Source organism: Ahaetulla prasina, chromosome 4, assembly GCF_028640845.1.
Source record: "Ahaetulla prasina isolate Xishuangbanna chromosome 4, ASM2864084v1, whole genome shotgun sequence".
Classification (NCBI taxonomy): Eukaryota; Metazoa; Chordata; class Lepidosauria; order Squamata; family Colubridae; genus Ahaetulla; species Ahaetulla prasina.
In genome coordinates this window covers 63,512,059-63,536,795 of record NC_080542.1, presented here as the reverse complement: position 1 = coordinate 63,536,795, position 24,737 = coordinate 63,512,059, and the positions used below count along the sequence as shown (strand labels likewise).

At 38.5% G+C, this 24,737-nt stretch overlaps 1 protein-coding gene across 1 annotated transcript in view; it reads left to right on the top strand.

Moving 5' to 3' along the window:
- Positions 1-483: 483 nt before the first annotated feature.
- Positions 484-24,737, top strand: part of CUL1 (cullin 1) — a 56,798-nt gene continuing 32,544 nt past the window's right edge. The window contains exons 1-5 of the mRNA XM_058182301.1: positions 484-640; positions 9,183-9,472; positions 14,154-14,328; positions 20,120-20,287; positions 23,680-23,730. Of these exons, the coding sequence (XP_058038284.1) occupies positions 9,333-9,472; positions 14,154-14,328; positions 20,120-20,287; positions 23,680-23,730 (534 nt within the window). The 5' untranslated portion in view covers positions 484-640; positions 9,183-9,332. The remainder of the gene's footprint in view (positions 641-9,182; positions 9,473-14,153; positions 14,329-20,119; positions 20,288-23,679; positions 23,731-24,737) is intronic.

The following is a 24,737-nucleotide window of genomic DNA, read 5'->3' as shown; positions in this document are numbered from 1 at the left end:
TCAAGCATATATAAGATAACAGGTAAAAGTGTAAACAAAATTTGAATATATGAAAAGAGTTAAGAGTAAAAATAAAAAAGGAATATTAGGACAGAGACAGTACGCACGCTGGTACAGATTTTGGACAGGCTATACTTAAATCGGTGTAAGCGGGGTTGTTTGGTTTACCGTCTCAGCTTCAGGAGAGCTCTAATGGGCCTTATTGGTTAATTGAAGTTGGGTGCCTTATTCCGCTTTAAACCGATTTAATTGTTGCTGGGATCACAGAGATAAATGGGCAAAACGAGTTTGCGCCACAAGATGTAATAGATGCGCACATCTCCGGCGGTTCATTTGTAAATAGGAATCTGCCCAATTAAGGGGCGAATTAACTGTTTCCTTTCTCGCCTGTTCACTTATGGCAACGGACGTAATCCGGAACAATTAACGATTGGCTGGAAGCGGGGAGGAGCGCATGGAAAGTGTCTGAGGAGGGGCCGCCCTCGCGCCCCATTTAGGAGATAAAGCCGAGCCAACGAGGGCGGATGACGCTGGTTCTACGGCGGCGGATCCGGAAGAGGCGGGCTCGCGACGGTGGATGGACGAGGGTGCCGGGCCCTGTCTGGATGATTGTCTGACTGCGGGACGAGCGATGTGGGGGGTGAGCAGGGGCGAGTGGGGCGGGAAACCTCTGTCCTGTCTGGGAAGGGAGCGGGCGAAGACGGTCGGAGAGCCACAAGTTAACGAGGAGCCATGAAAGTAGGACGGACGTAGCAGGCCTGGCCCCAGGTTGTGGCGCAGCGAGGCTGAACCGGGTCAAGTGAGGTTGAGCGTGCCGTCAGGCAGAGCGGGGGTGGGGGGTGTTGTTTCGGGTTCCCCTGAACCGGCGGAGGGCGAAAAAGAGTGAGGGGGGAGGAATCCTAAGAACCGCCTGGCTCTATCGCGCCGCGGCCGCCTCTCCTGCTCTTCCATTGTAGGCCCCTCGCCAAGGCTGGCGACGCAATGTGACGGCGTCGTCATCGTCGTCGTCTTTTGCCGGCAGCCGGCAATTAGCCCCGCATCACCTTCGGCCCGTTTTTTTCTAGCGCATTACAAAGCTCCGAGAGTCACTCACAGCAGAGCGGCTTCTTCCGCTTCTTCCTCAGGGCCCTGAACTCAATTTTTTTTTTTTTTTTTGCGCGCCGAATGCCGCGGCCGCGTTCCCTCCTTTGTGCAACGTTTTTTCGCTTCCACCTCGCTGGGCTCTTGCTTGGTTTCTACCCACCCGTTGAGCTTTTCCCCAGCTTCCCAGTTGCCGTTGGCCTGGTGTGTTCCGCCTTCGAATGCGCGTCTGCCGAGCCCCTCCCGCAAATCTCATACGGTGGCCTTTTCCTCGGGAATTGTGCCGGCGGGTGGGGATCTTGCCTCTTCCGCGCTCGGCAGGCCGGAGATTGGTGTTGAAGTGGGCATCTGCGTTGTTCAAGTGGGCAAAAAACCCTGAAATTTGCTGCCAGTTGAGTTAATAGATATTTACGCCGGTAAAAAATTTTTTTTACAGCTTTAGTGTTTTTCAGCCCTTCAGAATTAAATAGTGGAGGACCCAAGAATGTAAGTTCTTGTCTGGAAAGTAGGCAGGTGCTTTACCTCTGCACCAGATTTCTATTCCGTTAGTGAATCACTTTTAACAAGTTATTCATCCCTTCATTGTACCTGTTAACTTTTTAACTATTGACATACATATTGTCGCCTTTAAGTTTTCTATTTCACTCTTGGCCACCATAGTTTTTTTCTCCTTGAGTTGTTTCACCATCTAATGACAAATAGCATTTTACTTTTGAAAAGCATGACAGTTCTAGCTTTTAATTAAATTTCTAAGCAACAAAAGCTTTTTTAAGCAAACTGTTGTGAAAGCCTATCTTTTGAAGTGCAGTTGAATTTCATCATATGGAAATTATTGTTGGTACTCTTTTTTGTTTAGGTAGCATAGAAAAGTAGCATGGTAAATTAATGATTATAAATGTCATTTTAGTTATGTTATGTGAAACCTATAGTCATTTCCTGCAGCTCTTGGAATGTGAGTGTGGATTGAGAAAACAATTTTCTCACAAAAATATATGCATAATAGAATGTATTTGGCTACTTGTGCTTTGCAAATATAGAAATAAAATAAGCCATTGTAGTTTGCTGATTGGTTCTTAAATAAGGGAACTGAGGAAACCAGCCTTATTTATCCATGATCAGTTGCTGTCTCTCAAGTTCTATTGTCCCAGGTTTAAGTTTCAAAGATAAGACAATTCTAATCTACCTTAGTCTAAAATATGTTAATATATCAAGATATATTAATATATAATATATCAAGATATATTAACTGGAGAAATAGCAAAAGCCATTAATTAAAAGCTTGTTTCGCTTCTAAAAACTAGAATGACTTGGTGCCCAGTGAAATAGTTACAAAAAGTAGATTTATTTAAACATAATTTATTATGGCAAGACTATTTGGCTATCTTGGGCTTCTTTATTGATTTTGCTGTAAGTGTAGTAATGTACTTTGGAAAAATCAGGATTCTCCAATCGAGAGAGAATTTATAAAAGTGTATCTATGGTAAAGCAGAAGTTGTCGGACTTCATATATATGTATCACAAGGATTCTTGCACTTGGATGATCTGTATATTAAAAGCAGGAGCTGAATCCTAGAATGAATTTTCCCATTGTTAAAACTTTGGTGTCCAAGCCTGATCAAGGTGGGTTTTTTTTTAATTCCCATTCCCACAAAGTTGCTTTCAACCTTAGGATGGGGGATGCCTTGAATCCACAGTTTGTGAAGCTCTGTGATTAAGAATTTGCTATTTTGGAGCACATCTGTGACAATACTTTCAACACTAAACAGATTAATATAATTGTAAACTTGAGTATTATGCGAAGCCTTAATTAACAAATGGCTATTTATGAAAAGGAATATTGTTAGTTCATGTAAAAACTTAACCCTTGAAGTTCACTGTAAGTGAAACTTCTTTTTATTAAAATAGTTTTGTAAGGGATGTGCCGATAATATTGTTTATTTTTAACATGAGATTAATTATAAAACTAATTAAAAAGACTATGCTATTAAAAACTCTTGGGTCTGTTTCATTGTTTTTGTATGCCAGAGAATGCTGGCTTCCGTAGGGTACTCACAGGAGATGAAATGGAGACGTGCCTCTTTCTTGACATTGTTTCTCTGCAAATAGTAAACTTGGAAATAGTTTGAGCTATTAGGACTATTATTTCTCGGTAGTTACGTCCTCCATAAATGTATCTAAACTTCCTTTAAAATAGCAGAGTTACTGATGATTGTCATATTTGTGGATTAATTATGCTTTCTGTGAGTGACTTTTCTAAATTTTGTTGTCTTTTCTAAAATGTTCTAGAATTTTTTTAGTTCAGCTTCATTAAAAGATCACAATTCTTAATGTTATAACAGAATAAAGCATTTCTTCTCAACCACTTTCCAGGCGTGATTTTATACACTTCAATCATTAGTTTTTTTATAACCTACATAGCCTCAAACCTTCAAGGTTTTTTTTAAATTTCAACCTAATCATTTTAGTTGCCTGCTTCTGCATTTTTCTAGCTCTGTGATGTCTTTTTTTAAAAATTGGCAATCAAAACTGCACGGTATTTCAAAGTGTCTTTGACAAAGGGCCGGATAGCTCAAGCTGGTAATAGCCTGTTATTAAGAACACCGAAGCCTGCAATTATTGCAGGTTCGAGCCCGGCCCAAGGTTGACTCAGCCTTCCATCCTTTATAAGGTAGGTAAAATGAGGACCCAGATTGTTGGGGGGGCAATAAGTTGACTTTGTAAAAAAATATACAAATAGAATGAGACTATTGCCTTATACACTGTAAGCCGCCCTGAGTCTTCGGAGAAGGGCGGGGTATAAATGTAAACAAACAAAAAAAAAAAGATGAAGATGTACCATAGATCTGAATAAAGACAATACATTATTGGAAGTTTTATTTTTAGTTGCATTACTAATGAACCCAAGATTGGAACTTGCTATTTTCACAATTGCTGGACAGTGAGTTAGTTTCTTCATTTATCTGTCCACTCTAATTCTAGAACTCTTTCTCCTTTTTTTATAGAGAGCTGAGATCAATGCATATATAAAGTTAGCAGATATATATGCCCTATTTTCTAATGGATTGAATATTCCCACATTTCACAAAAGATTCTTTTGAAGCACTCATTAGTTTTGCCTTTTATCACCTTGAGTAGTTTGGCAAAATTTACAAATTTAGCTGACTCATTGCCTCATTGATTTCAAGAGAGAACCTTAAGGAACTATGCTGTTTTATCTATTGAGGAGATTGCCCATTGCTTTGTGATCTTAACTTTTTCCTTTTTAATCAGTTAACAATCTGTAAAAAGCCAAGTCATCTTATTCTATAGATTTACTGAAGAATCTTTTCGTGAGAAATTTTATCAAAGGCCATTTGAAAGTCTAGGTTATATAATAGCACTTAGACTTATATACTGCTTCATTGTGTTTTACAGCACTCTCTAAGCAGTTTGCAGAGTCAGCATATTGGCTCCAAAAATCTGGGCCCTCATTTTACTGACATCAGAATGATGGAAGACTGTCAACCTTGAGCTGGTCAAGATCGAACTCTTAGCAGTGGGCAGAGTTAGCTTGCAATACTGCATTCTAACCACCGTGCCAGCATGATTCATTGCCACTTTTACTCATATGCCACTCAAAAGTTGCTCAGTGCCACTTTCACTCATATGCCTATTAATACCTCATTTTTTAGAAATTTTACTGCTGTTAATATTCCCATCTTGTACTTTTTTCAAAATAGATGTCACATTGGCCATCTTACAATACTCTGGCATTAAGCCTTATTTGAAAAACAAAGCTAGGTATGTATTTGTATGCAAGAGTTTTTGTTAGGAAGTTTGTAATTTCATATTTATTTTAGAAATCTTTGGTGGATGCCAAAAGTGCTGATGATTTATTATACATTGTAATAAACTAGTAACAAAATACCAGATTCTGCAGTGTTTCGCATTTGAAGGAAAAAGGATATTTGGATAGGCAGTCATATAGCTTCTATCAGTAGCTCCTGAAATCAAACTTTTCCTAGAATTGTATTGTAGCTTCATAGGAAGCAAATTCAGAGAAAAGATGAGGCTGTTTTTAGAAGCTGACAGAATATCCTTGTACTCTGATACAGCTGCTCAGTAATTCCAAAGGAAAGTGTACACTTAAGAAATATAAAATACTTAGTTTCTGTCTATTGTTGTTATATGCTTGAGCATCTCTTTCGCTATTTTATTATTGCCCAAACCTTCAGTGGCATATTTTCTGCATTAAGTCTTAATTGAAGATATATAAAGCTTGTTGTACTTGTTACTAGCACAGTAATGATTGGCTGATGTTGGCTAAGTATTATAAGTTGGTACTAGGGAAATTGGTCCTCTGAATCTAATATTAATTATAATTTACATTGGTTGTATTATACTGTCTGCTTTTTCCCCCTGAATTTTTCCTTAGAATTGGCTTCTAATTTTCCACGTTGCTGAACGCTAGAATTATACTGACCTCTTAGTTCAGTTGGTTTATTCATAAATTGTGGAATATATTCCACTTGAACCTACAGTTAAATATGGCGTTGTTCTGTTGGCAAATACTTATGAGCAGTGTAATAGCATTATGATTATAGATTCCAGTGATTTACAGCATGAACTTGATTTATGTTTTCTGTTTTTTTATTTTACGAGAAGTAAAATTTCTTAGATGTGTATGAAGTCATTTGAAATGAAACCAAAGAATAAGTCATGGCCAGTTTGGATACCTTAAATTCAGTGTATTTTAAACTTTTCAGTTTGGGTCTGATCTGTTCTTCTAAACCTTGCTTTATCTTTTGATGGTACACTGTTATATGTGATGTGTTATGTGTTTGGTATTCCCTGATAAAATTATTTAGCCAGCAAAAAAGCACCAGAGTTAAATACTGTCAGCAATGATAGGACAGCTTGCAAGTAACAGCAAACAAGATTTTTAAAAAAGGAATATGGATGTGAGATAATAAACTTGTCCCCAAAACACCACTTTTATATTAAAACGTATGTGTTGTGTTTTAGGTACAAATCTATAATAAATCTTAGAATACAATGTGCATTTCCGGGCCGGAATAGCTCAGGCTGTTACGAAGCCTGTTATTAGAACACAGTAGCCTGCAATTACTGCAGGTTCAAGCCCGGCCCAAGGTTCACTCAGCCTTCCATCCTTTATAAGGTAGGTAAAATGAGGACCCAGATTGTTGGGGGGGCAATAAGTTGACTTTGTAAAAAATATACAAATAGAATGAGACTATTGCCTTATACACTGTAAGCTGCCCTGAGTCTTCGGAGAAGGGCGGGATATAAATGTAAAAAAAAAAAAATTATGAAGTCTACGTAAAATTTAAAAGAAAATATTATTGTCTGATTTTCATCACTTAGATCTTAGATTCTTTGAGGTAAACAACATGCACTATATGGTGAAACTTGGCTATGCTTGAACCAGGTTTGGCATTAATTAATGAAGGTGTCTTTGAACTATAGACCTCAATTTATAACAATTCATTCACAACTATTCAAAATTATGATAGTGCAGAACAAAGAGACTTGTAGCCTATGCTCAGAAGTTATGGCCTTTGCATTGTCCATGAGGTCAGGTGATGAAAATTTGGTGACTTGCCTTTTCCCCCCCCTTAACAATCAAACACAGAGGTGCTGTAACTCTCCTCATCCACCTCTCCTCTGTGCCTAAAATTCCAAGGAGCTCCAAAGGCTGGCACCCCCCACCATTGCCATACAAAAGATCAAACATGGGAAATGGCAGCCCAATGGTTCTCTAGGGTTATGGAGCAGCATGCACCACTCCGAGCAATCACAGACAGAAAGCTGACAGGCTACAGCAATGGTTGCAAGCTCCATTCAGTTCAAAACCCAACTGGTATTCATTTACATGCCATGGAGTTTCAGTTCCTGCTATTTTCTTTATTATCATTTCAGTCTCATCTATTTGGGTCATCTTTGTAGTACAGGTACTTTAAATAGCATTTTGGGGTTCATTATTTATATAGTACTAAATGTTTTCTAAGGACTCTACAAAAAATAGAAAACATCACAGTTCCAGCTTGCAGGCCTAAAGCCTAAAATTTTGAAAGCAGTGGGAGAAACATTAAAACAAATATTAGGCACTAATTCTTTGCAAGTGTTTCTTTGCATCGGAATATTTATTGAAAGAGGCAGTCCTGAAAAACAAGGTCCCAGCAGCAACTAATGTAATAGAGAGGCAAAACTAAAAAGTCAAATTTTCCTGTAAACATAAAATATAATTGAAAAATTTAGAATATTCTTGTTCAAGAGTTCCTTCTGGTAGAGAATGGCAGCCTGATACTCTCTCAACGCTGCACTTAAAAAGCATGAACATGGTATATTAGCTGTTATGAATATGCATCATTGTTGAATCCTATGTTGATCCATCAGTGTTTCGATAAAATGGCTTAAAGCCAGCTAACTCACTGCTATGGATTTCCATATTAGTGCTAGGATGCTGAAACTTGCAGGGTTTTAAATGTGAATTGGCTATTTGATACACATCTGTATCTAATTATACTTTGAAGCATATCTATATGTAAATGTGAAATCCATCAGCAACTTCTTGTGTGTATATAATTCCTTGAAATGATGCATCTGATCTCTCAGTAGGGGATATGTGAGCAACTCTAGACAATCTGAAGAATCTTTCTGTTTGGATTTGATAAGTTGCACTACCTTAATTTTATATAAAAATACTGTTAATCTGGTTACCAAATTTATTCTTTTTGCATTATTTAGCATTCTGACATCCCTGCTTGAGAAAGGCTATTACTATAGAGATAGTCCTTGACTTATGATAAATCAAAAAATGGGGTTTTACGGCCTAGTTTTGATAGTTTAGGGCCCTCTGTGAGCACATGACCAAATTTTGGATGCTTAGCAACCTAACCACGTTTATGTTTGCAGCATCCCGCATCACATCACCTGCTTTGCAAAAATACATCATTTCCAGTTTTTAGCAAAACTACATTGATAGTAAACCATTGATTCACACTTAATGACTGTGGATTCATTTAGCAATCTTAGTGATTTGCCTAATGACCATCATAAAAAAGATTATTTTACAACTGTTATGACAACAACTATTATGGCTTGCCTCCATTATAGTTATTTTGAGGATTAACTATATATTAGTAACATGACTTTGTAGTGTTATAGCAATACAGTCAAGTCTTGATTTAACAGATCCTCGTTTATTAAACTTTAGATTATGTTTTCTTCTATTTAGTCATGTCCTGGAAAAAGCCCTTCAGTTCTCTCAGCAAGGTTTTTAGAAATGATTTGTCATTGTCTTCTTCCTAGGGTTAAGAGAAGCAACTAACCCAAAGTCATCCAGTTGGTTGTTAACTTAATGTAGGATTAGAAGTTGTGTTTTCAAGCAGATGCCCTTGACCATTTATATCAAAACTGTTTCCCTAAAGTTTGAATGCAGTGGAATAAATTTACACCCAATCCCCCTCCCCAAAAATATTGATTTCTACATCAGTATTTTATTCTAATATTTTTATACTCAGGTGGCTTTACCCACATAAGTATAAAAGAAAAAAGAAACAAGTTGTATTCTTCCTCATCCTCAAAGTGGAAAACTGAAAGAAAAGATTCCAACCAAGTGATGCTTTGCATGTTCTCAGCATTTCCTCACCTCTTGTTTACCACTTTTGAAATGTTACTACTTGTTCCTTGCTAGTTGCTACACAAGGACTTTAGATGGTGCTTTTAGCTCCCTAACTTGTTATCTTCATCTTCTCCCTTACAAACCATTAAGTAGCATGGCACTTTCATCCAACCTGCCACATGTTTGAGTTGGCTAGGTAGCATCTTTTTCTTCCATCCCCTTTTATGTTTCTCTTGCCAGAAAGAAATACTATCCTCCTCTTCCCTCTGCCCTGGTTTGTGTATGTGTATGTCTTTATACATGCATACATGAACCCATTATCCCAAGTAGTCTTTTACTAAGAAAACTTTTGTAAATCTCTCATGTTTTATTCACATATGATGTTATGGTTTTACAATGGCTTGTTTTATGGTAGCTATTGCTAAATTTAAATTCTCAATTGAATAAACATCTGTTTTCTTTTTCTCCTTTCCTACAGAGGTTATTGTGAGACAATAACAGCCTTCGTATAAAACATTTTTTCTGCGTGACTGTGATAGAATTTGTAATGTTGATTTATTTCTACCTCTGATGGAGGATTAACTAGATTTCTCACTGCTACACTGGAAGACTTTGCAGAAAATTTAAAATGTCATCAAATAGGAGTCAGAATCCTCATGGACTTAAACAGATTGGTCTTGATCAGATATGGGATGACCTAAGAGCTGGCATTCAACAAGTTTATACAAGGCAAAGCATGGCAAAGTCCAGATACATGGAACTCTACACGTATCCTAACAAGTATTCCTAAATAAGTGGCTTTAATGATTTTGTCATCATACTCTTACTCTGTTTCATAACTGAAGCAATGTGAGGTTTGGGATATTAATTTCTTAAATGCATTACTACTGTCTGATTTTGACTGCTATTGCATGCTTTCTTCAGAATGTTGAGATGAGTAGGGATTGATGTTGGTATAAGTTTATGCAGTGTGTTTGTTATAGGAGTGACCAGTCAGGTTCTTGTGTGGAGAAGTCTGTAAAAATACTCTTTGCAGGTAAATTAAGCGGGGGTAAATTGTAATAACTCATGTTAGAGACTTGTTTGAAACACTGATGAGGCAACACGGAGAGAATGGAAGAGATACCCTTTTTCAGTGCAGTCCGCTTTTGTTTTCACTGCAAAATGTGTTGTGTATATTTATTTATTTATTTATTTAAATTTTTATACCACCCTTCTCCCGAAGGACTCAGGGCGGTGCACAGCCAAGTCATAAAAAACAGCACAATATACAATTAAAACAATAACTTAAAACAAGCATAATTCATAAATGGCCGGAATTAAAACCCTTAAAATTTATAAATAATAACCCCGATTAAAATCGTTTAGAATTAAAAATTTAAGCCAGTCCCGCTTGAATAAACAAATACGTTTTCAGCTCACGGCGAAAGGTCCGAAGGTCGGGTAATTGGCGCAAACCAGGGGGAAGTTCGTTCCAAAGAGTAGGAGCTCCTACAGAGAAGGCCCTTCCCCTGGGGGCCACCAGCCGGCATTGCTTGGCGGACGGCACCCTGAGAAGACCCTCTCTGTGTGAGCGTACAGGTCGGTGGGAGGCATAAGGTAACAGCAGGCGGTCCCGTAAGTACCCGGGCCCTAAGCCATGGAGCTCTTTAAAGGTGGTAACCAAAACCTTAAAGCGCACCCGAAAGACCACAGGAAGCCAGTGCAGACTGCGCAGGAGCAGTGTTACGTGGGAGCAACGTGAGGCTCCCTCAATCACCTGCGCAGCTGCATTCTGAACTAACTGAAGCCTCCGGGTGCACTTCAGGGGAAGCCCCATGTAGAGAGCATTACAATAATCCAAACGAGAAGTGACGAGCATGAGTGACAGTGCATAAGGCATCCCGGTCAAGGAAGGGGCGCAACTGGCGGACCAGGCGGACCTGGTAAAAAGCTCTCCTGGAGACGGCCGCCAAATGGTCTTCAAACGACAGCCGTCCATCCAGGATAACACCCAAGTTGCGCACCCTTTCCATTGGGGCCAATGACTCGCCCCCAACAGTCAGCTGCAATTGCAGCTGACTGTACCGGGGTGCCGGCATCCACAGCCACTCCGTCTTGGAGGGATTGAGCTTGAGCCTGTTTCTCCCCATCCAGACCCGTACGGCTTCCAGGCACCGGGACAGCACTTCGACAGCTTCGTTGGGGTGGCCCGGGATGGAAAAGTACAGTTGCGTATCATCAGCGTACAGATGATAACTCACCCCGAAGCCACTGATGACCTCACCCAGCGGCTTCATATAGATGTTGAACAGGAGAGGCGAGAGAATCGACCCCTGAGGCACCCCACAAGTAAGGCGTCTCGCAGTCAATCTCTGCCCCCCTGTCAACACCGTCTGCATCCGGTCAGAGAGATAGGAGGAGAACCACCGATAAACGGTGCCTCCCACTCCCAAGCTCTCCAATCGGTGCAGCAAGATATCATGGTCGATGGTATCGAAAGCCGCCGAGAGATCTAACAGGACCAGGGCAGAGGAACAACCCCTATCCCTGGCCCTCCAGAGGTCATCCACCAACGCGACCAAAGCTGTCTCCGTGCTATGTCCGGACCGGAAGCCGGACTGGAACGGGTCTAAATAGACAGCTTCATCAAGGTACCGGGGGAGCTGCCATGCCACCACACTCTCTACAACCTTTGCCACAAAGCGAAGGTTGGAGACTGGACGATAGTTTCCTAAAATAGCCGGGTCCAGGGAAGGCTTCTTGAGGAGGGGTCTCACCATCGCCTCTTTCAAGGCGGCGGGGAAAACCCCCTCCAACAATGAAGCATTTATAATTCCCTGGAGCCAGCCTCGTGTCACCTCCCGTGTGGCCAGCACCAACCAGGAGGGACACGGGTCCAGTAAACATGTGGTCGCATGTAGCCTCCCCAGTAACCTGTCCACGTCCTCGGGAGCCACAGCATCAAACTCATCCCAAATAACCTCAACAAGACGTGTCTCCGTCATCTCATTTGGATCATCGCAATTTTGGTCTAAGCTATCCTGAAGCTGAACGATTTTATCGTATAGATAACCGTTAAACTCCTCAGCACGTCCCTGCAAGGTGTCCTCCCGCCCCTCCTGATGAAGGAGGAAGCGGGTCACCCAAAACAGGGCGGCCGGGCGGTTATCTGCCGATGCAATGAGGGTGGAAACGTAGGAACGTTTCGCCTCCCTCAGTGCCACTAGGTAGGCCTTAGAAAAAGACCTAACTAGTGTCCGATCAGCTTCAGAACGGCTAGACCTCCATATGTTTTGTTAGCCATTGTATATCTAATTAATTAATTAAATTCTATAGCTGCCCAGAATACAAAATTCTATAGCTGCCCAGAATACAAAATAGAATACAAAATATAGAATAACATACAGAATAACACAGATGGAAGGAACATTGGAAGTCTTCTAGTCCAACCATTTCAGACAAATGGTTGGACTACACCATTTCAGACAAATGGTTATCCAATCTCTTATTAAAAACTTCCAGTGTTGTTCCACTGATAAATTGTTCTAGCTGTCAGAAAATTTCTCCTTAGTTCTAGGTTGTTTCTCTCCTTGATGAGTTTTTATCAATTGCTTCTTGTCCTGCCTTTGGGTGCTTTGGAGAATAGATTGACTCCCTCTTCTTTCTGGCAGCCATTTAGATGTTGGAACACTACTATCATGTCACCCCTAGTCCTTCTTTTCATTAACCTAGGCATACACAATTCCAGCAATCGTTTTTTATATGTTTTAGCCTCCAGTTCTTTGATCATCTTTGTTGCTCTTCTTTGCACTCTAGAAAGAGTTTCAACATATTTTTTACATTGTTGCAACCAAAACTGGATTCAGAATTCCAAGTTTGGTCTTACCAAGGCGCTATAAACTAGCATATACTGCTAGTTCATATTTAAGCTAGGACTTCAAGATCCCTCTCAAAATTACTACTAGTGTGTTTTCCCCAAAGTAAGACATGTCTGGATAATAAGCCCAATCAGGCTTTTTCAGTGCATGCGATAATATAAGCCAGCTCAGCAAAATAAGCCCCCACCCCAACTACTTACACGCATGCGCAGCCGGTCCCACCATTTCCTCGGGTTGCTTGCCGCACAACCAAAATGAATTGAGGCAAGACTGGAGGGGGGAGGAGAGGACATGCCCTCCCCTCCCTGTTCTTCATGCTGGCTGAACGGCCCAACACATCCCACCCCACCCCAATGGCAACAGCAGCTGGCTGCTTCCCTTCCTTGCCATCTCATTATAGAGAGGGGTGGCAGGTGGGATGGGGGAGAAGTGAGACATGTGGAGCAAGACGTGGCTCCCCTTGCCATCTCTTCTCTCCCTCACCGGGCATGACAGGGCTCCTGACTCGCTTAGCCACCCGTTCCCTTTAGGGATGCAATTTGGGAGCGGCAGGTGGGGCGGGTGAGAAGCAAGACATAGGTCTTACCTTTCAAGCTCCGTCGCTTTCCTCACCGTTGTGTCGAGGGAAACACGCTGTAAAAGAAAACATTTTCGCGAGTTGATTGAACTCAAGCGTTTTTAGTGCAGCTATGCTGGTTTCTTTTGAGAGCTGTTATTTTTCTTCTTCATTGAAATTGTGCTAGACTGGTCTTTTATAATCTTTTATAATTTTCAAAATTACCCAAGCTTTTTGAGTTGTTTTCCCCTTCAGGATTCTCATCCATGGAATCTTTCCCAAGTTCTTTCTAAGTTTATTGAAATCAGTTCTCTTAGAGTCCAAGATTCTAGTTTGATTTTATTCTATTGCTTGTGGTTGCATAATGTTGAATTCCAATATTCCATAATCACTCCCCTCCCCAAGATTCCTACAACTTTTAACATCTTCTATCATTTCATCTCTGTTATCATGTGACTTGTCCCACTTGGACAAGGGACTCTGGATGATGAACAGTCATGAAAACAAAAACGAAAACAAAACAAAAACAACAGTAAATATATATGGCAGTCATACATAGAGATTTTGCTTATTGGTAATCATGCAAAGAATAGAACTAGAAACTTGTGCAATTGCAAAACAAAAACACCCTTAACATAATGTGATTTCCAATATTATTTCTACAATTTACTGTTAAACTTCTCTCAAATAATCAGTCTAAATTGGCTATATTGTAACTTATGAATTAGATATTCCATGTTTATATCTCTGCTGTGAATTCTCATCTGAGCCATTGTTTATCCTCACCATTTGGTTTAATGGTATAAGAATACTGATAATAACTTTTACAAAACGTATAGTAAGAATTATAGAAATCATTGTTGAATCCAAAGCAGTTCATTGAAAATTAATGGGGCATGAATTTTGGTGATTTAATTTCAGTGATTTAATATTGAGGATGTGTGTGTGTGTGTAATGAAGATATGCATTCAGTATTAATTTACTGTTTAATTCTGGTATGTAGCATATAATTTATCCTTAACTCTTCCATCAGTCATGTTTATAACTACTGCACTAGTGTACATCAGTCTAATCAAGCTCGAGGAGCTGGTGTAACCACTTCTAAATCTAAAAAAGGCCAAACACCTGGAGGAGCTCAGTTTGTTGGCTTAGAATTGTACAAACGACTTAAAGAATTTCTGAAGAATTACTTGACAAATCTCCTTAAGGTAAGACAATATTATCTTTTGGAAAAAGGACATTTCTCATTTTTTGGAAAAGGGACATATAAGTCTATAAATTCTATTTTTAGAATCTCTATAGATATTTATTTAGCTCATGACATCTATAGAAATCATGCAATGATTTAACACAAATTTAGTTTAAATAAAGTATCAGCATACACATATATATACACACAATGTAATGCAGAATATAAAATATTAAGATAAAACCACAATCCCATAATATAGAGCCATAGAATTGCAATGGGATAGATGTTATAATTCGATATCTATAGAAGCTAACTATCTAATTGCTTCCGGTGTGGCTGCTATGAGATCATCCGAGGTATCTTGAAATTTCCTGTGGAGACATTCTTGAACTACATAGAGATTGATAATGACAATTAAACTTCTATGCTGACCAACTCTATAAAGGAAAAATCAGAACTTTGAGATTGGAATATTTCTTTTATCCATTTTATGCACCTCTAGAGTACACCAGTAAAATAGTCAAGGAACAAACAATAAAAATAATAATGAGAAATGCTGCTTAAAGTGAATATAAATCTAATTTTGCAAAGTGTATGGAAATGACTGTAATACCAAATTTAATTCATAGTATTTAACCAATAAACTCCTAAATACCTTTGGAAATGACAGAGCTGGATGAGATATTCATAGGAACAGATGAAACAATGATTAAAAAAACTATAAACTTAACTTATTGAGTGTTAAGCTAGAAGAAGAACAGGTAAAAGAAGTAATGATAGCATGGGCTAAGAATTTTGGATATACAATTGAGTTAGACAAAATGGCAGCAATAATGGGGAAAAAATTATCAATTAACCATGTCCACAGCATATAAAGAAAAGCAATACAAAGTGTTGTATAGATGGCACATGAAAAATTGGCAAATTGGAAAAATTGGCAAAAATGTTTAAAGATAAATCAGTTAAATGCTGGAAATGCCATCAGATACCAGGATCGTATTATCATATGTGGTGGACGTATCCAGAAGCGAGGAACTACTGGATTAAAATTAGAACACTGCTAGAGGAAATGATACAACAACATATTGATTTAAAACCTGAACTGTTCCTATTGGGTATCTTACCAGAGAAATGTAGTAAAGAGAATACTTACTTGATTATACATATTGTAACTGCAGCGAGAATTGTATTTGTGCAAAATTGGAAAGCAGAGAAAATCCATTTAGAGGGAGAAGTAATTAAGAAAACATTGGAATATGCAGAAATGAATAGATTAACATTGATAATTAAAGAAAAGGAAGAATTGGAGTATTTTAAAGTATGGGGGAGATTATACCAATTGTTAGAGAGTATATATATATATATATATATATATATATATATATATATATATATATATATATATATATATATATATATATATATATATATATATATATATATATATATAAAACCAAAGACCTACATATATATATAAAATTAGATAATTGATGAATTAATATATAAGAAATTTGGGCAGAATGATGTAACAATCTAAATGAAAATATAAAGGTATGATAGAAATATAATATGAAAATGATGGAGGAGGGAGTAGAAGACACAAAATATGTACTCAGATGAAACACTGAATGATTAAGGATGTATTTGTTTGTTTAAAAAAAATAAACTTTTTTTTAAAAAACAAAACTCCTAAATATCTTGAAGATACTATGTTTAACAATTGCTTCAGACAGTGACCATTTTCAATAATGGTAGTGATGAAAAAATAACCTTGCAAGTAATATTTACAACCTTCACAGAATCTCTTAGTCACATATTCTCTTAAGATGTGTTGTTTTGTTTCTGACCTCTTTTATATAGTATATTTTATTTTATAAAGTAAATTTTCTTTGCTGATTTAATTTTGTTATTAGGGTTAAAGTGTAATTCTCCAAGAAAAAAACAAACCCTGAACCCAAAGTCACTGCAATTTGCCAAAGTTCAGTTTTAACCTATTGCTCTCTATCCACAACTCTAAAGCCTCCAGGCAACGAGAAGGGGCAGTCACAGCATCACTTAACTCTCATCATGTATAGAGATGTACAACTGAGTATCACCAGCATATTGATGATATCTCACCCTGATGATTTCACCCAAGGATTTTATGTAAATATTAAACAGGAGTAGAGAAAGCATCCACCTTTGAGTGACTTTTCAAAGCAGGGGCTGAGGTTTAGATCTCTTGCTCCCAATTGACACTGACTGGAAACAGTCTTGAAGAAGAGTTAAGCCAGAATAACATTGTGCTTCCCAGTCCGAAAGCTGTTCCAGAAGTTTACCATAATTGTTGGTATCAAAAGCATCTGAGAGGTCAAGCAGAGCAGGGATACACACATTACCTTTTCCTGCTCCTTCTATATATAATAAAAAATTGGGACCAATGCTATTTGTGTCCCATTTATGTGCCTGAATCCTGACTGGAAGAGATCCAGATAAACCATTTCTTCCAAGATCCTCTGGAACTACAGCACAACCACTTTCTCAACTGTTCTGCAATAAGGATAGATTGAAGACAAAACTATCCATTAGAGTAGGATCTATTAATGATTTCTACAGGGTACAAATGTTACTTACAGAGGGGGCAAACTATAATCTCCAGACTCACAGAGATAGACTTGATGAGCAGACTTCTGTCTTAACTTACTCTTTATCTAGAATATTTCTCTAAACAATTTTTGCCAGTCTAAGGGTTAGCCCGTTTTATATAATACTGCCTTGTCCCTGGCTCTCATGATTAGATAATTGGTGGTTGTTTACACTACACGTTTTGTAATATATAATCTATATAAAAGCAAAAACCACTCACGCATTAATCACAAAATCTCCAGAACCATAAAGTCTACAAACTTGAAATTTGCCACATACCGTATTTTTTGGAATATAAGATGCACCTTTTTACCCCGCAAAAGAGGGTGAAAATCTGGGTGTGTCGTATACTCTGAATGTAGCCCGCCCACCCGCTGGCCCCTACCCTTTGGACATTTTTGGGCAATTCCAGGCGGCGGGGATCTGGGTCGGGGCACAACCTGAGGAACAAACCTCTTCAGGACAGTTTGGGGAGGGGGAATCTGCCCGGGAGCTTTGGTGAACAAGGTGGGCCCCATGGTTCGCGGTTGGTTACCTGTCTGGCTACCCAGTGGGAAGCTCAGGGCAGACAATGGTCGCAATGACTTCACTCCCCAATGCAATGTGAAGAGCCACTGCTGCCGCTACTGCCTAAGCCCTCTCCACGCCCAGGAGCCAAGCCGAGCTGGAGCCCCTAAAGTGAAACGTCTCTCCTTTCCAGCCATCGCTGCCCGTTGGCCCGATTCCCCAATGCAAGTCTGAGCTGTGTTTCAGGAGGCGCCAGTTCTCCTGCAATGTGCAGTGGGGAACCGGGAACCCCATTTTTGGAATCAGGAAGGGGATTGCGGGTCTGCCACCTGAAAATGCTTTCCTTTGGAATCAGGATAGATTCCAAAGACAGCTTTTCTTCCCGATTCCAAAGGAAAGCATTTTGAGGCGGTAGACTCATGATTCCCTTCACGATTCCAAAAATGGGGTGTGCAGAGGGGAAAAAAGTGCATCGCGTTTTAGGCAGCGAATCTGGCCAGGAGGAAAGACAAGGTGAGTTTGCTGAGAAGGAGGATGAGGACGTGCAGCTTTGTAATATGCAATGGGAAGGAAACCATTTTCAGGTTGCAATCCACTCCCTGAATCCAAAACAGTTCCCGGATCCCCACTGCACATTGCTGGGAACTGGCCACTGCCTGAAACGTGGCTCTGAGAATTGCATTGGAGAATCGGGCCAATGGGCAGCGGTGGCTGGAAAGAAGGGACGTTTCACTTTAGGGACTCCCGCTCAGCTCGGCTCCTGGGCATGGAGAGGGCTTGGGCGGTAGCAGCAATGGCTCCTCATGTTGCTGGGGAGTGAAGTCATTGTGACCATTGTCTGCCCTGAGCTCCCCCCGGGCCGGCCAGACAGGTGACCAGCAGCAAACTGTGGGGCCCGCCTTGTTTGCCGAAGCTGCTGGGCAGATTTCCCCCCCCCCCGCCCCCAACTGTCCTGAAGAGATTTGTTCCTCAGGCTGTGCTCCGACCCTCCCTCCAGAGCTATAGGTAGGAAGACAGGATCATCTCAGGAGCAGAGCCTTCGGTGCCAAGTCCCTCTTCTGCCCCAATGAAAATATCCCCCACCCCACTCATTCCAGTTAAATGCACTTAGAGTGATAGGATTTATTTTAAACAGATAAAAAGATCTGTGCTGCTCATTATTAAAATCAAGTGGAAGTGTAGACACAGCTGATCTTGATGCTGGTAGGCAGAGGCAGAATTCTTATTTTCCTTCCCCAAAATTAAGGTGCATCTTATACTCCAAAAAATACAGTATGTTCCTCTTGGCTTCTAGGTGCTCAGTAAGAAAGAATTTTTTGAATTGATCTCAGATCATTAGTATTTTCTATATTATTATTAACACACACTGATGCTAAGTAGTTCTACTCCCCCTCCCTACCTCAAAAGAAATCTGTTCCAAATGCAAAACACAAGCAGAGGAGTTTCAGTTTTACTTTCACAGCAGCAAGCAGCTTTACCACAGAACAGTTGACCTAAACGACGTCCAGTCTCCTTCCTGTCTCCTTGCTCACACAGCTGTTTGAGTTTCCAAACACCCCTCAACTCTCTCACACACTGACAGGATGCTATCCATATGAATATTATTGGATGCTGCAGGCTGGAACATTCTACTCCCACTCCCCCTCTGTTCCAACTGCCATTTGCATTATATTAACATACACTGATGCTATGGAGTTACACATTCTACATTAAATTTCAGGCTGCAAGTGTCAATTTATCAAGCCTGAACACATAGTTTCATAGCAAAGCATGGGAGTTCAGCTAGTTATATTATAATGTATGCTAGTACACTGGTTTTTGGATTCATTCTTCCTTCTTCCAGACCTTATTTTTACTTGGAAAAAAAATAGGAAACAACGTTTCCTGATTTAAACTAATCAGAATTTTCACTTTCTCCAAATGTGAATGATACGGAGGATTAGTGAACTCAAGATCAGGCTCTGCATTATATTGTATGCTTAAATTTAAACTATTGATGATTGGTTTTGTGCCATCAAGTCAACTCCTAACCATATACTTAGATTTTGTCCATGACATGACAATCTATCCCTAATCTGTTCTTTGAGCAGCAGTTTAATTCAAAGATTGGTACAAAATTGTATCAAGTTTGTCCTCCAATAAATATTACTTTGTCATCCAATAAGCATTTTCCCCAAATCATCATTTATTGTCTCTCATTGTATCAGATTTCAGTAAACAATGTTTCTAGTGGTCCAAGTCTTTAAAAAAATAATTGGGATATGTCATAAAACATGGAATTATTTTTCCTTTAATTTATAGGTATTACTTCTAGAAACAGGGCAATGCTAAATGAGAAAGTTGAAGAGTAAATTTTAAAATGTTAGTGGTATATTCTAGAAAAATTTCTTGGTCTCTTGACTGAAAAATTTCAGCTAATATTACAAAAGGAAAAGACTAGTCTAAAAATTGATTATTGAAAGAAAATGTAATTATGCTCTTTATATGTCAAGGTGATATATTGTGCTTCTTCTCTGACACACTGAGAAGGGAGAAACAGAGCCTATCCAGTAAGTCACTAGACAAACAAATAAAGGGTCAGTTTGGTGCTGTTTTGCTCTTCAGAACAGGCAACACTGGAGAAGAAATCCTGCTTGTATTTAGCTTAAGTTCTGTTGATGAATTGTCTCTTTCAGGATGGGGAAGACTTGATGGATGAGAGTGTGTTGAAATTCTACACTCAACAATGGGAGGATTATCGGTTTTCAAGCAAAGTGCTGAATGGGATTTGTGCCTACCTCAATCGACACTGGGTTCGTCGTGAATGTGATGAGGGCCGGAAGGGAATATATGAAATTTATTCAGTAAGTTGTTATAAAGAGTAGTTACGTTCAGTGGAAAAAAATGGTAGTTTTGTTTTGAATGGGAGATAAAATGTGTGGATTGTTTTCTTTTTTATGACTTCTCTTTTGCTTAAGTTCTCCTGCCTATAGGCGACCTAAAATAATATTTTCTGCATATACAGGACATATTTTAGTTTCAGATCAGAGCTAAGGAAGGGAAAATCCATATTTTAGTTCCAGTTCAAACTGAAGGAAAGATAAAAGCTAAAAACAGATGAAGTTATGAATTGAATAGCGCTAAATAGATGATTGCTGGAACAAGAACTCTGATTTATTATATGCTATAAAATGAAGAACCTCATTATATTTAATTTTAAGTGGAAAGAGAGTACATTTCTTCCACCTATATGCTAGTGACTTTTTTCCATCATAGGGGGTTGAAGAGCTGAGACACTAACTTGTCTTCTACATTTTTAGTGGAGTAATTCAAAAAGTGTTTATGACATAATCGGAAGGCTGTATTTATTATTTATTTTCTTAAAGTGTTGCTTTGTGACTTACTTTCATTTTATATGTAGACTTTGCAAATAATCTAGCTTGTATCCCTTTTTTGGATTAGCTGTGAATCAGTTCCATTATTTTATAATGTTTAAAGCAACTTTATTTAGAGAGTGCTAGGAGGAGCCAGAAGGTAGCTGCCAGAGTGTGTTTGCAGTAGTTTCTCTCAGCTTTATCTTATTTTATCAATTTTAGTACTCCCAATGAGTCCTTTTTATTTAACTAATATTTTTTGGAGGAGATAATAGCGAAGGCTACAACACAGATAAAAGTTTTTTTTAGTTGGGACTGATAAGACATGGGGAAAAGAAAGAAATCTCATGGTCAGCCCAGGATCCCTCCCACCTGTGAAAACTGCAAAACAATCAAGAATTGAGGAGCACTTTGCTGGGAAGAGAACTGTAAGTAAAACTGACACACACACACACACACACACACACACACACACACACACACACATCTTCAACAAATTTGAGAAGTTAGAACAGGACCTTCAAAGAGACTTGACAAAACAATTGCTATTAGACTTTCCCAATTTTTTTGGGGGGGGGAGCAAACTGACAGCCAGCTGTTCTCACAAACAGCTAGTCCAATTACATCCTGTACGAAGTCTGAGATAAAGGCTAAAAAGGCTAAGAACAACAAGCTAATTCATAGTACGGAGAGATTACCATGGGAAAATACAACTGAGTTTATGACAAAGCAATGTCTTCTCACAGCACAAACTGTTGTTTCAATATTTGAGTAGCTAATAGCCATACAACATGATTTTGAGACATTGAGAAAAGATATAGCTGTTTTTCTTCAAGCACAAGTTCTGGGTCCATGCACCCCTACTAAAGACTTGCAACAGACTTGGTTAAATCTGCTGCTGCTATTATCTCACAAATGCCCATTGGACTGAAGAGAGCAATCACAGCAACATCAGGATACTGCAGACAGAATAAGTTGGTCCTTAATTTTAACAAATCGAAAATTTTAGTTTTCACTAAAAGACCTATACAATACTCCTGGAAAATAGAAGGACATAATTTAAAACAGCTTAGGATATTTAAATACCTTTGAGTGGTTTTCTATTCGCAAGGTACATGGAAGGCTCACCTGGATTATACATTGCAATCAGCCCTCAGGTTTTCATATGCCATTAAACATTTCTTCTTAATAGGCGGAGGACAATTAGTCCCTGCTGCCTTAAAACTCTTTGAGGTCAAAGCATTGGCGCAAATTCTTTATGGGGCACAAACAGGCATCTTCGTAAAGAAAGACTCACTAGAAATCATACTAACAAAATTCCTGTAAGCCGTTTTAACTGCACCCAAAGGAACACCAAATGCCCAGTTAAGGATAGAGACAAGTATGTCTCAGATTCATGTAAGAGCCTGGAAGCTGATGATTATTTATTGGCTAAAAATTCATTTCTTTCCAGAGGGACTGACTCCTTTAGTGCTGACAGATAATTTCCCCTCCCCGTGGAAACAGGTGATAGACCACAAGCTGGGCTGTTACGGGCTCTCCCCAGCATTTTCAATATCCTTAGTCTTTGACCAAGCTAAGCAAGTATTTAGTAATAGAATAAAAGACATGGAGTTCCATTCAGAAATAAATAGGTTGCTTCCCCGTGATAGGAACAGAATTAACCAGGGGGTGGGAACCATCAAGATATTTAGAGGCCCTGATCTTCCCACAATGTAGAATAGCATTCTTCAGAGCCAGATTTAACATCCTCCCCTCAGCACTCCTCCAAGGCAGGTATAACAAGACCCCAATAGCGGAACGAGTATGTATATGTGGTAAAGGAGAAGTCAAAGATACCACACATGTTTTATTGCACTGTGAATTATACAGAGTTTTTAGGTCAGTGCATGTTCTCCCTTGATTAGAGAGATTACCAGGGGGGGCAGACAATTTTTATGTAGACTATCTCCTCCAGGACTCAGTCAAGTCTATCACACATGCAGTAGCAAAATTCTGTGGAGCTACAATGACAACAAGGAAAATCCAATTACAGAATTGAAGATTTTTACTGCATCAATTTCTTGTAGATATCTTTAACAATTTTTAGAGAATCTGCATTTACACACATACTTACTCATTCTTCTATCATGTAACCAAGCATAAGAGTTTGATACCATGTATTTTATTATTATGGATGTTATTACATTATTAAGAAGAAGAAGAATAGTAGTAGTAATAGTTATTATTATTATTATTATTATTATTATTATTATTATTATTATTATTATTATTATTATTATTATTATTATTACTTTTAACACTATTGTAAACAGTGATAATTTTGTCTATTGCTAGTCTGTGACCATAATAAAGTTGTTTATTATTTATTTGGAGAGTTAATTTTTTTACAGCCTTTGATAATATGCGGTAATTTAGTTGTTGCAGTTTGATGTATCATTTTTCTTTCTATAACTAAGGAAGTGCTGCACTGTGGAGCCTTGCAATGTTTTTATCAGCATTGTACTGAAGAGTAAACCGTGTCATGATTGTCTGATTAAATTTGTTTAAATTTTATATTAAAAAATGTACTTTTGACCTTGAATTTGCAGAACCCTGTCTAAAAGAAGGGTTGAAGCTGGCCCTCTTGTGTTCTGGTTCATATCAACAATATTGTAAAATAGAACAGTCGTGAGATTTAGGACCTCTTCATTAGTGGCTCTAATGAACAATACCATCTCAGTTTCTGTCCCATGACAGTGTGGGTGGTGTGCCTTAATAGACCCGAAGTTGAACAATGTTCTTGAAGAAAGGAACTTTTGAAAACTGGATGATGTACAATGTTATAGATAACCATGAATACAGGAACAAGCATTTATAATATATTTCCTTTTAAATCCTAGCTTGCATTGGTGACCTGGCGGGACTGTTTGTTCAGGCCACTAAATAAGCAGGTAATATTTCTATTGATGGATATATTGGCTTGGGTTTGTGTGTGTGTGTGTAAATATATCAAAAACCTAGTGGAAAGGGACTATGACAAGTAATTTTTAAAAAAATTATTCCAAACTCTCTAGAAAAATTATGAATAGAATAAAAATTAGTTTATTGTAACACTGTATTCCTGGGCTGTAACTAATTTAAAACCAAATTTGAGAACTTGGTGAATGGCAATATGAAAAATAGATTATTATTCTGTGTGAGATAGTTAGATTTCATTGTACATTTATTGCCTATGATTTAATAGTGCAAATTATTCATAAGTTTTATTTCTATTTTAAAAATGCCTTAATTAAATTAAATTAAATTAAAAAGATCAAAAAGTTTAACATGAGAGAGCCACATAACTGGTGATACTATCTACTGGGAATACAGAATATACTTACTAGTTTCCAAAAGTGCTGTAGTGTGGAATGCTTGGAATAGGAGTGGGGAAGGCAATTTTAATTGTTTGCCCCAGGCATCTGATGCAGCTACTTGATTTCCAGAAGGTTCTTAGAGAATTTCCTATAAGTTTGGAGAGCAGTTCAATTTAGACCCAAAGCAATCTCTAAATCCCTGAGAGGATTGCTTCTGAACAACTTCTCTGTTTAGTAATCTTGGTGAGTCATTGCTTTTCTGAGGAATTCCAGGAGATGAAATGCCACAATAAATGTCCAGTGCACTGTTGATGAAAGATAGGGGAAATCTTCATAGACATGGTTATGAATACTAAGTTTGGGTCAGCATCATAAATGTACAAGGGAAACTTTCCTTCCCTTAATGGAGTCATTGAATGCTATATGACAATCTTTTTAAAGATTAATCCAAACCTTATAGATAACGACGGCTGCAAATAATGATACAGTGAAATATTAGCTGAATCACTTTTTAGATAAACTCTCCCTTTCATTTTAATTTGGATGAGTGGTGTGAAGTGCTAAGAGAAATGTCCTGCATTATTATCTGTAAGGAGTTTGAT